General features: G+C 34.7%; 1 protein-coding gene across 9 annotated transcripts in view; it reads right to left on the reverse strand.

Annotated features, from left to right (window-relative positions):
- SLC38A9 (solute carrier family 38 member 9) overlaps positions 1 to 13,545 on the reverse strand; it is a 106,654-nt gene that overhangs the window by 56,744 nt on the left and 36,365 nt on the right. For 6 of the 9 annotated variants that reach the window (XR_002647912.3, XR_002647913.3, XR_002647910.3 and 3 more), the window contains exons 3-7: positions 6,948 to 7,080; positions 3,624 to 3,745; positions 3,426 to 3,489; positions 2,709 to 2,802; positions 929 to 1,099 (exon numbers count right to left, since the gene is read on the reverse strand). Coding sequence is in view for 6 of the 9 variants with exons in the window: in XM_022597371.3 (XP_022453079.2) it covers positions 929 to 1,099; positions 2,709 to 2,802; positions 3,426 to 3,489; positions 3,624 to 3,745; positions 6,948 to 7,080 (584 nt within the window). In the remaining 3 variants the exon portion in view is untranslated. Of the gene's footprint in view, positions 1 to 928; positions 1,100 to 2,708; positions 2,803 to 3,425; positions 3,490 to 3,623; positions 3,746 to 6,947; positions 7,209 to 13,545 lie in introns of all 9 variants that reach the window. The other 3 variants (XM_022597388.2, XM_022597378.2, XM_022597430.2) reach the window with 2 other exon arrangements.

Below are 13,545 nucleotides of genomic sequence, written 5' to 3' on the forward strand. Positions count from 1 at the left end.
TGCAAAATAATATGGTATGTTGCTTATATATTTATATAGTAAGATAACAAAAACATGTAGGTACCATTATTTTGTACCAAAATTAGGGAAGAAGGAAAATGAAATTGAGAAGGAGTACACCTGGGGCTACATTTATAGGTCTGTAAGAATAGAGAACTAATGTAAATATGGCAAAATGTTAAGACATGAAAACTCATTTAGTGGGTACAATGGTATTTCTATTACCCTCTGCATTTCCTTGGTAGTTTGAAACATTTCATAATTTCTCATACAAATGATTGTTAATAAAAAAACTTAATTAAAATGCTAATTTTATGGTTTAAAGTAAAAATAGAATTTATCTCCCTCACTCACCTGCCTCTCAAAAGTTCTTAGGAAAACTGGCTGTTGTAGTTATGTTAGAACTTATTTTGAAATTTGGTTTTCATGTAAATCTAGATTTTAAATATATAGGGCTTATTTAATAATATATTTCCCATATAAATTCCACTATTCTATTGTTTCCTAATTTTAGATCCTAATATTTTGAAAATACATGACTGAAATTTGTTTCTTCAAGACTCTACACATTGAATTCTTTAGCAACAAACACCAAGGAACTTCATAAGTTTTTCTGTTACACTAAAATTTTGTGGTAAAAACTGAGCAATGCTTAAAACATCTGTTAGAACTTAGAAATATTTTATGTTAATTAGAGAATTTGAAGGAATATTATTTATTCAAAATTTAATTTTTGGAAATTAACATACACATTGTATTTGAGATCATAACCATAGAAAACAAACTGAATCAAGTATATCTTCTAGAATTACAAATATTACTTTTTACTTTATTAATCCCAAGGCCAGAATTTAAGGTTGAAACGAAAATATTATAGTAGTTATTGTATCTGAAAGTAACTCTGTTAAATATGGATATGGATACTTACTAAAAATAAACTTTCCAGTATTAAAAAGAAAATTAGACATAAGCACCCAATACACTATCATTGCTCCAATAAGAGACACCAAGGAGCAAAGGAGACTTGACCACTGCCCAAAGGAGCCAAAATAATATCTGCAGACATCTGGATATTCCCAGGTAGTGGTATCCACTGATGCTAGATAAAATATAAAAGGGAAAGAATAAAATTAGATGTTAATTATATATTCCATATTCATAATTTGTGTTCTCCAAATTAAATCAAAACATTTAGCAAAAGATTATGGGTATTCCACCACCAGGTATTAGACCATATTATGAAATAATAGTAATTAAAACATTATATACAGCAGAAATTAACACAACATTGTAAATCAACTATACTTCAATTAAAAAAACAAAACAAAAAATTATAGAATACATAAAAAGAAATGTAGGTGAATGAAATAGTACAGGTAATCTGAGAAGCAGATTATAGTATCATAAAATTTTATAATTAATAAAACCAAGTGATAAACCAAGGCTAGAAAAAATCATCAATAAGGGACAGAAGACATTATCCAATATTTGGCATACTTAATAATAACATTTCTTGAGTCATACTTCACACCACATGCCAATTTAAATTTCAGATAATGAGGGAAGTGGGGAAGGGCAATAGAGTAGTAGAGGAATAAGAGATACAAACTATATATTATGTATAAAGTAAGCTATAAGGATATATTGTGTAATATGACGAATATGGCCAATATTTTATAATAACTAAATGGAATATAAATTTTAAAAATTGTGAATCACTATACTGTACACCTGTAACATATAATATTGTACATCAACTATACTTCAATTAAAAAAAATTTGAGACAACTGAGTTAATTTAAAAATTAAATAACAGAAAATTTAGATGACAATGTAAAAATAGCACCTGAAAGGTTATCCTTTTCTATCAACTGAAGAAATAGAAATTACAGTGGAAAAGATAGGCAGATATAAACAAACTAATACGATACAAAAGCCATTCAAATATTGAATAGGAAAGAAACTAACAAAAAATAACAGGTAAAGGGCTAACTGCTACCTCATATAAAGAATTTAGCATATCTATAAGAGCACCAAGGGACCTGTGGATAAATGGGAAAGGGATATGACTAAATAATACAATTAAGAGAAAATATACCACAGCTTAGTAGAGACAGAATAAAACTGGAGGCAAAGCCTGGTCTGTTGATTCGCACTTGCTAAGATTCAATGAAATAATGTATGTCTATTTAGGTCCTAAACTAAAACAACCTAAAAAGGTATTTCCCTGACCTAAATTATAGAAATGACTGGAGGTAACGCATTGGTACAACTTTGAGAATTCACTACAAAGGACACATTGCTCACATTTTCATACTTATAATTTCTACTTTTAGGAGATTCCAACATTTAGATCTTTTGGTAGGGATAGGTCAAAACAAGTCACCATAAACTGATAAGAATCATAGAATTCTCAATTTAGTTCTAGCAAAGACCTTATTTTTAAAATACAACTTTTTAAATGATTCTTATGAGGAAATTAGCACCAAAGTAAATGCACTCTGCAAAGAACCAGACTCTCAGAATTTCAAAGGCAGCCACTAAATTCATTAACATATCAGTTCAGTCAAATGCTATGAATTAGAGAAGTAAATCTTTAGGCAGAAAATAGTTAACACATTTGTGAAATGTACACATTAGTGATCTACCTCAGCATAAATTCCTAATACCCATATCACTCATTTGTTTTTACAGTGGCAAGTTCTTACATATGATAGTTCGTGATTTCACCACTCTGTAGCAGCAATAAAGTGTTAAAAGGCCCATCAGCATGATGACACACATTCCAGTAGTAAACCCAGCCTGTTTAAAAAAATAAAAATACAGAACAACATATATCATCATTTTAGAATAAATTCATTTATAACCATAGTTACCCTAAACAATTATGATTAAAAACCAGACAACTAATGTAAAATTAAATATAATCATCTAGGGACCTCCCTGGTGGTGCAGTGGTTAAAAATCTGCCTGCCAATGCAGGGGACACGGGTTCCATCCCTGGTCCAGGAAGATCCCACATGCTGCAGAGCAACTAAACCCATGCGCCACAGCTACTGAGCCTGCGCTGTAGAGCCAATAAGCCACAAGTACTGAGCTCATGTGCCACAACTACTGAAGCCCGCGTGCTGCCACTACTGAAGTCTGTGCGCCTAGAGCCCGTGCTCCACAAGAGAAGCCACCGCAAATGAGAAGCCCGCGCACCGCAGCGAAGAGTAGCCTCCACTCGCCGCAAGTAAAGAAAGCCTGTGTGCAGCAACAAAGACCCAACTCAGCCAAAAAATAAATAAATAAAATTAAAATAAATAAATATAATCATCTATTTTCTTTAATAAATTTTATGTAGATTTATTAAAACCTCTATTGTAAAACTTAAAATACAAAGAGAAAAAAATTCTGGTAAAAAGTGTGCTGAAGATTATTACCTGTCTTATGCCCCAAGGAATACTTAGTATAGATGTTCCCATCATGGTATTCCAAATCATAAAACTGAAAGCAGAGTAAAAGCAGTAAAAATATGACGTTTGACTCTTCAAACATTTTAATTAAGACAAAAAATTAAAATAATCAATAACTTTTGTTTACAAAAAGTTTGTTATGCTCCAAACAGTAGTTTTACTCACATGGTTACTAAACTGGTGTTTTTACCATATCCTTCAGTGTAACTTTGAAGTTTATAAGCAGAACCTAATGGACTATACACATAGCACTCTTCTGGAGCTGGAACTACATGATCTGGGGCAACCTGGTTAACAAAAAAAAAAGTACAGAAATGTTAGAACCAGTAAATGTGCAACAGAGGATATTTTCTATACAACAGAGTACCTGACTCTAGACACATTTCCAAATATCATGAACAATTAAATAGTGTGTATATCTGATTAATATAAAAATTATTTTTCAAATATAGTAGAAGATCTAAAGGAGCAAGAGTTTAAATACTATAAACAATAAGCTGTTCATCTCAAATGAGAATGAATTCCTAGAGTATGCAATTGTCAAAATATTCTTCTCTTCATTTTCATGAGACAGGAGGAAGAAGAGCCAGCAAAGACCTAGATTAAGTAATTCTAGATGGACGAGACTTGGGTCTGAAGTGAGGGAAATTTTAAGAATGAAGTGGTCACCAAACTCCTATGTGAAGGTGGTTTTAGCAAAGAGGCAGGTAGGGAACTCAAACTATAAAGAATTGAGGAGTCAATAGAAGGGAAAGAAAGGAATAATAAATATGGACTATTCTTCTAAATGCTTTGGTACCAGAAGAAAAAGGTGAGCTAAAGTGGCTTAAGGAAAAGGCAAAGCAAGGGTTCTTAAAGACAGAAGATGTAAGCAAAAGGGAAGGAGCCAATAGAGAGGTTGAAGACGTACACAGAAAGAACAATTGAATAGATATACATTTTTATACACATAGCTCCCACCTTACCCTGACACATTTCTTTCTAATTCTACCTCCCTATTTTGGAGGGGAAAAAAATATGGTTTCCTGATGGAATTCTGACCATCTCCCTGAGAACTGTCCTTTGAGAATATGTAGTCCTTACACATAATATTAAAGACGTAGGAGCTGACTGGTATAAATCAACAATCTTTTATATCAGTACTTACTATGTAAATCTACAACTCTGTGCTAGGTTTAGCATTCAAGTAAAAATAATATACAACCCCTAACTTCAAGAAGTTTAAATACCAGTTGGAACACATGTGAAACAATTAGAAAACGCTATAAGAATAAAAATTAAGTGTTCAACTCGAACACAGGAATGACAATAATAATGATAACAACAACAATGGGGACAAGAATAGTTGGGAAACACCTCAAGAAAGTGGAGCATTAGGACTCAGCAGGTAGACAGGATACGAACTGGTGCAAAAAGAAAAAATATCAAATCCTTCTCTCTTTATGCATATGATTGGTGGTGTCTTGCGGGCAAAGAATGTCTTGAATGCCATGCCTGGTGTGGCTTTGGAAACAACTATTTCCTATAGATACAAAAGCATATATGGAAATAGGTCTGCTGCCTTCTCTTTACCCTCAGTCCTCTTGGGTCTGAGTTCTGCTGTCTTCTACTATGGAGTAAAAAGAAAAAAGGGGCAGGACCATGTCTGTATCAGGCAGCAGATAAACCATGATATCTAGCAGAGCAAGGTCAGAAAAAGTGAAAATCAAAAGTTATCAGGGATAGGATTAGAAGCTACAGGATAAGAAATTATTAGGAGAGACAGAAAAATTGGAAGATTGGATCCCACACTCTCATCAGTGGTCTAGGACAGTGCTTTTCAAACTTGAATGTTCTTGTGATTCACACAGAGAATTTGTTAAAATACAGATTTTGATTCAGTAGATCTGGAGCAAGGACTGAGATTCTGCCCTTTTAACAAGCTCTCAGTGATGCTGATATTGCTGGCCTGTGCAGGCCACACTTTTATTAGCAAGCATCTAGGAGATGTCAGCAGCCAAATAATTTACTACCCTTCCCCAATTTAGAGTAAAAATATTAACGTAAGTGGGGAAATTTTCAGAAATAAAAAGGTGTAACTCTGTAAAGACCTGACACCTGTGGTTTCATATTACTCTTCCCTAAAAGGTCTTTTAGGAAAAATAATTTTGGGATTCTCAGAAAATGAGCATGGATGTATACACACAATCATTAAAAATGGTCATATTATTAATTTTAGATCACTGTTTATATACTTTGATTAACTAGACTCATCTCACTGTCAGTTAACAAAAGGGATTCAACTTGGTGTACAATGCTGACTTAATTTCCAGGCAAACAACATACACTCAGACCTAGACTGGCCCAGTTGGTATCTCTGAAGTTTGCTTCCATAAGTACAGTCTCTAGGAGGTCTGAACTAGACCCAGAGATATTGGATTACTTCTACTCCCCAGAAGGCTTAGATAATTCTGACATGGAACTAAGACTTTATCACAACTATTGATGTAAAGACCTAGGGGAAGAAAAAGTGAAAAAATTGGGGAAAAAAATTATCCCACCCAGAATATTTTGGAAGTCCCTACTATGATTACACAGAAGGAGATCTTAGTAATTCACAAGGCTTAAAATGAGATATCTGTGTTCAAGTGCCTAGCCCAGTCCTTGCCCCTCAGTAAACATTTAGAGTGTTGAATTCCCTTCTCCCTTTTTATTATTACCTATAAAAAATCATTATTTTTTTCTCAGAATGCTTCATTTTTCTTTCAACTTCCAAATTTCCGAATATCGTTAATTCTTGTAAGAAATGAAATTACTTACATATTTTTGATTCTAAGATAATAACACAGATTTTGTAAGATCAAGAGTCAACAAACCATAGCCCATGGGCCAAATCTAGCCTTCAACCTTATTTTAATAGCCCCTTTGGTAAGGGGCTGTTTAAATGATTATAAAAGAAAAGTAGAGAAGAATATGCAACAGCAGGTGGCCCACAAAGCTTAAAATGTTTAGTATCTGCTCTTTGACCCTGCTTTTTGATCTATAAAAGGACATTACCAAATAGGAAAAAAATATATGTTATGTATATATTTCAGTTTCTCACTCCTGTAGAAAATTTCTAAAAACATTTTTCCCTTGTAGCTTCAAACTTAAAAATTGAATAGACTAACCAGAACTTGTTATTATTTATGTTATTAATCAATGACCTAAACTACTTCAACAGTTTATCCTCCTCAAAGCTTTTAGGATTATGGATTAGCAGAATTTTAATCCAACAAATCTCTAGGCTGTTGTCAACATAGAGAGATTGTTTCAAATCTCTCTATGCCAGGCTAATAAGAATGAACTAGCTTGAGATGTAAGACGTATTAATTAATATCTTTGACTTTCCATGATGCTGTCCTTGGAATATGGCCAGCAAAAAGTTCAACTACTGGGAGCTGCCGTGGCTTATGTTGTTCAGTTCATTTCAACTTAAGCTTAGACAATTAGCAATGCTTTGCCCCTTACCAGTGCCTTGTCTGCAGGAGCAGTGAGCCGGCTGTAGTAATGAATCCTCTTGTTCATTGCAGAGGCATGGTCACTAACCCTCTGAATGACATCATTCACACTGACGATGTTTGTGGGCTCTATATAGAAAGGCCTAGAGAAGGGAATATACACTTGACAAAGAACGTTCAGGCAGAAATTCTGGAAGTCAGCCATTGAAGAAAATAACTTCTTGTCCTCCATTAGAAATGGGATGTACCAAGGCAAGGCATTCACTTCTCACTTTTGGTGGGAAAAGAAAATGTCACAAGAGAAGTATTATCCAATCCACAGAATAAAGCTTTTGTTTCATAATGCTATTACTTTAAACACACTTTTTTAAACTTAAGGAATTTTGCAATAGAGGAGACATAACAGAAAGACTTTCAATCAGTTATTAAAAAGAAATATAGCAGCTGGCAGTTTTCAACAATGAAACTCAGACAGACACGGCTTTGAATGTTCTCTCAATAAGCATCTGGCACTGAATCAGAGAAATTACAGACAAAAATGTTCCTCTAGTTAAGAGTCTCTACTCCTTCTTTACGGGCCAAAGTTACTTCTTATGATAAATACAATTCCTATTTGTTGGTTCATGTACTAAGGATTAGTGATCTCAACCATCTCCCTTATGAAACTTATCCAAAATACTACCAAATAGAACATCAAGATACTAGAGATATTTTGTCTCATTCTACTTTTCTTAGATTTCAGTAACATACCATTATGTTACTATTTATATGTATGCTTTCTCCTCATAACTATGTCCCAATCAACTGCAGATTATGGTTTTCAATCATCATTTTCAGTCATTAACCCATTCAGTTCCTTATTGAAACTCCCTCCATTTGCTTTCTTTCCATTAATAAACTACCCAAAATGGAAAGATCTGACACAAGCTCATGAAATGACTGCATTCCTCAGATGCCCTGAAGTCACAAATGACACTGTCTCCCAAATTGTATATAATTTGCTATTTCAGATTATACACAGATCCAAATAAGAAAGGGGAAAAAAGCCAGGAGGTTTATCACTGGTTCCACATAAGTCTTCCTCATTTACAGTTCTGAAATAAGCTTAAAAGTTATCAAAGTATGGTAACCATTTTTGGAGACACTGTTAATCTAATCTTGTGGGAAGCACTTGAAAAACCAAGTGACTAGAATTTTAGTTTATGCTATTTTTCCAAATAACTCTGTGATATTAGAGAAATTAAATTTAGCCTAGTCTCTCTAGTTAGCATACAGAATCTTTGAATCTTTCTTTTATTATTTACTCTCCATCACAGCATCTAAATTTGGTGGGTACTTTCTAGTTCAATCTAACAAATATCTAAGAGCACTTACTAGAGCAAGTATGTGGATATAGAGATCAACATGACATACTACCTATAGTAAGCATATAACTGCTAAGCGAATTCATCGGTATCAATAAATCTCAAGGGTATACAATGAAAACGAAAGGGTCGGAGGCCAAATAAACTATCCCTACTTATAAATTTGGTAGGCTGAGATAACTACCTCGCCTTCCAAAGCATTAATGTGTTCTAAATAATTTACATCTCTACTGTGACACTCAGTAGTACTAAAAAGCAATGTAAAAATATTTATGTCTGGGAGATAGTGTGGGGTCACACTCTACAGGGCATTCTCTTCTTGTTTTATAAGTATGATATCTGACAAAATTAAAGCTACAGCTTTAATGCCAACATAAAGCAGAGATTTAAGCTAATCAAGGATTACTAGTAGAGACTAATAAGTATGATATTGATAGAAAGAGTTGTAGATGTTCTACTTGTAGCTTATTATCTGAAAATTCAATGGTATTAATATCAAGCACTAAGTTTGCTTGAAGGCCTGTTGAAAAGCAGTCCAGGAAGAGCTACATTTCTTGGCTCCTGGCCTCTTACAGAAGTGTTAACTGTACCAGTTTAGTTGGCTTGGGTACTCAGAGAGCAGAATGACTCTTAAAGTTTTTCTTTTCCAACAGTTTTCATCAAGATGCTGAGTGCCTGTTCAAACAAATATTTTGGAATCTTTTCAATGCAGATTCTTTTAAAAAATATACAACCCAGCATATTTTAACTGAATTATTAGAAACATATGCTTAAAGCTTCATCTGACAAAGCAAAAAATATAAATTATATTTCTAAATTGAACTTTAGTTGGATCTGAAAACACTTTTAAAATTAAAACTATACAGAGGACAATATTCAGAATAAAACATTTTTTGAAACTTGGGTTTTTTCTTTTGAACACAGTTTCACATGAGTGCTCCCTATCAATGTTACTTCCCATTTGAAATGTAGCTCAACTGTGCCACACTGAAAATAAATCATAATATTTTATGTAGAGGTTATATTTGTCTCACCTTAAAAATATTTATGGTCATGCTACAGAAAAAAACTGCTTTTAACATTCAGCAAAATTTAAAAAAATATTTTAAAATGTGACTCAAAACCCTTTATTTTCATTTAATACACTTATAAACAAAGAAACCTTATTTCTACCTAACACCTTTTCTAGGTTCCACTCCTTAAATTCCTTAAAAGTTTTTGGCTTTTAAATCTGTCTCCACCCTTCTACTGACGAGTTATGCTTCTCTGAAGTTTAATAACAATTCCATGACTCTTAAGAAGGTTCATACTCAATATGAAGACCCTTCATTTAAAACTATTCCTTTAGGGCTTCCCTGGTGGGGCAGTGGTTAAGAATCCGCCTGCCAATGCAGGGGACATGGGTTTGAGCCCTGGTCCAGGAAGATCCCACATGCGGCGGGGCAGCTAAGCCCATGTGCCACAACTACTGAGCTGGTGCTCTAGAGCCCTTGAGCCACGACTGCTGAGCCCATGTGCCACAACTACTGAAGTCCACACACCTAGAGCCCGTGCTCCACAACAAGAGAAGCCATGTTAATGAGAGGCCTGCCCACTGCAACAAAGAGTAGCCCCCGCTTGCCACAACTAAAAAGAAAGCCTGCACACGGCAACGAAGACCCAACGTAGCCAAAAATAAATAAATAAATAAATAAATTAAAAAAGAAACAAACTATTGCTTTATTCACATCTCTATAGAAGCTGCAACTCTCAAACACCTGCCAGATTGGAGTAGTTTGCTAGAAAATGAAAAGGGAATCAAGTATTCAAAACATCTTATACAAATAAACATTCAAAATAATGAACCCACTGTACTTGTATCTACCTGCTTGGTAAAACACTATGTCTGCCAGGCAGCTTTTCAATAAAGAAGACCGAAAAGAAGTTAATCAAGCCATTGTACCTACATATTTATTGCTACAAAAAAAATATTGGTAACTTCTGGCTTGCCGACATGTTTCTTGCTTCCTCTGATGCCTAAATAACACCCTCTTTCACAAAAACCCTGCTCTACACTCCAACTTTACTCACTGTCTCCAAAGGCTAAGCCTGTATAAGCTCTTCTCTTTCTATTATGGCTAATTAATTTATTGGTTCTCTAGTTTATTAAATATTGTTTAAGTGCCAACCAAGTATTCAGCACTGTGCTAAATGTTAAATGATGAATAGGACATAGAACCTCAAGGATCATAATCTACTGCAGGAGATACATAAGCAATTCCAATCCAGAAAGAAAAATAGAAAAAGAGAGAAAGTGCTTATGAGCAATAATGGGAGTAAGGAGATTGTGTGACGCTGGGTATGTGTACAGTACATAGAAGGGGAAACTAAACCACGTCTCGCAGACCACTGAGGAAGCTATTGTTGAGGTGAATTCTAAGATATAAAGGAGTTAATCAGGGATGGGGAACAGGAGGAAAGAAATAGTGCTTCAAAGAATGGAAAAGCATGTAGAAAGAACCCAGAAAATGAGCACAATATATTTTTTAAAACTATAAGTAGTGAGAAGAGAAGTAGTAAGAGATGAGGTAAACCTGGGTTAGTACATGGAGGACTTCACATGCCAACAAAGACATAATCCTAAAGGGAAGAACTCTGTCTCCTTTACTGATTCCTTCTCAAACCCCCAACCCTTAAATCTCAGAGTAACCCAGACATTGTCTCTTCTCTGTCTACACTCAATCTCTTGGTGGATTTATCTAGTTACATAATTTTAAATATCATGTGTACGCTGATGGCACTCAAACTATTATCTTCAGCCTGAACTCCTGATTCATGTATCAAACTGCTCTCTGCTACCTCTCCCCCACCCCACCTCTAGGACTTCATTGTTTACCACACTAACCACAGTAGTTTCCTCACCATTCCCGACACACCGCAAGCATGTACCTACTTTAGGACCTTAGTTAATAATTTCAGGTATAAACAAAGGCTCTGAAGGCCTCTTCCCTAAATATTTCATGGCTTGCTTTTTTACTTCTTTCAAGTCCTTCCTCAAGGTCCCCTTTCTCAATGAGGCATTTGGCTATCCTTGTCACCATACCTAAAATTTCAACCCCTCTTCTCTATCCTTGTCATTTCCTATGCACCATCTCTGCTTTTCTACCTTACATTTTCTCTTTAGCATTTATACTACCTAGCATAATACATACTTTTTATTTATTACTGATCACCTCCAGTAAATATAAGTTTCATGAGGGCAGGGATTTTTGTCAATTTGGCCACTACTATATTCCCAGGGGCTAGAATAGTACCTGGCATATCGTAGGAGCTCAATAAAATGTGGTGAATAAATGTATTTTGAAATAATTTTAAACTCATACAGAAGTTGAAAAAATAGTACAAAGAGCTCCCATATATACTTCACGCAGGTTCCCCCCAATGATGACGTCTTATATAACCATAGTATGATCATCAAAACTTGTATTGCTTTTATAATCAGAAAAAAAGTTAATAAAAAATTATAAGGATAATGCTTTTAACTTTTCTTTAGTTTAAAAAATTTTAAAATAAATATCTGGGGGAGAAATGATAGAGGCAATAATCAAAAGTATCAAATGCTATAAAAAATGAAAAGCAGCAACCTATAAGAAAATCAATTTATTGTGGTATCCTCAAGCAAATTAAAGACTTTTTCAGGGTTAGAAAATGACTGTCAAGTGCTACCGCTAAGTCAAATGAGATGCGGACTAGTCGATGAAATGACCACTGGTAACCTGCATGTGAGCAGTTTCAGTGGAGTGGTTAGAACAAAAGCTTGTCTGGGGCTTCCCTGGTGGCGCAGTGGTTGAGAGTCCGCCTGCCAATGCAGGGGACACGGGTTCGTGCCCCGGTCCGGGAAGATCCCACATGCCGCTGAGCCTGCGCTCTGCAACGGGAGAGGCCACAACAGTGAGAGGCCCGCGTACCACAAAAAAAAAAAAAATAAAAAAAGCTTGTCTGAACCGGGTTCAAGAGAAAAATGTGGTATGGTGAGCACAAATAATCCTTGCAAGGAATTTTCCGTAAAAAGGAAAGAGAGCAATGAAATGGTAGCTGAAGAAGTAAGTGTAAATACTATAGGAAATACTTTAAAAGAATAAAAAATATAAAAATCACCTATAATCCCACAACCAGTAATCATTAATAACATTTTACCAACCTCAATCTCTTGGAAAAAAATAGAATGAGATACCGCTATATGTTCATCAGAATGGTGAAAATTTAACAATCTCAGTATGAAGCACGAGTAGGAGGTAGAGCAATGGAAACTCTAGTGGGAATGTAAGTTGGTATAATCCCTATGGAAAACAGTCTGGCACTATCCAGTGAAGTTGAATATACACATACACTACCGCCAAGCAAATCCACTCCCAGGTATATATCATAGAAAAGTTCTTGCATATGTATACCAGGAGACACATATATTAATGTTTATAGAAGCATTCTTTGTAAGAGCCCCACACTGGAAACATCCCATATGTTCTAAAGTTGAACGGATAAATAAACTGCAGATACTTACAGAATAAAATGCTAGAAACCACTGGCAATGAAAGTAGAGTTATATACAACTTGGATGAAAATTATAATGCTAAACAAAAGTCACAAAAGATCAGTGTGATCTCATTTACATGAGATGCAAAAACAGGTAAAGCTGAATTCAGTATTTAGGGATACACAGACAATAAATTATAAAGAAAAGTAGGAAAATGATCACACAAATGTCATGAGAGTGATCACCTGTAGGGAGGAAGAGGGATGTGCTTGGTGAAGGACACATGGGGAACTTCTGAGGTGCAGCTAATTTCTAGACCTTGTTGTTGAACATATGTATCATGCACTCTTCTGTATATATGATATGTCATGTGGTAAAAAGAACTTTAAAAACAAATCTTAAAGTAACATATGCTTTCAAAATTTAGTAATGAGACCAAGAGGGACTGAAAAAATCTTGTGTACCATACAGAAATTTGCTGGTTATCTTGTGGCAAAATATCTTAAAAATTTGTCAAACTTAAGTACGAATTATCTACTTTTCTTCTATAAAAAGACAACTGTTCCAAATTCGTTGACCTCTTCTATGATGACTGTGGCTATCAACAGTACGCTATGTAAGTACACAGCAGGTATCAAAAGCCAAAATAGCCGCCCACATATCTAATCCATCTCCCTTCAAGGTAAAGATATTTTAACAATGACTGAGAAAGCAGCTGCTCTTAAAAGAAC

Source organism: Delphinapterus leucas, chromosome 3 (assembly GCF_059928025.1).
Source record: "Delphinapterus leucas isolate spDelLeu-1000000601 "Yukka" chromosome 3, BTC_Dleu_Yukka2, whole genome shotgun sequence".
Taxonomy (NCBI): domain Eukaryota; kingdom Metazoa; phylum Chordata; class Mammalia; order Artiodactyla; family Monodontidae; genus Delphinapterus; species Delphinapterus leucas.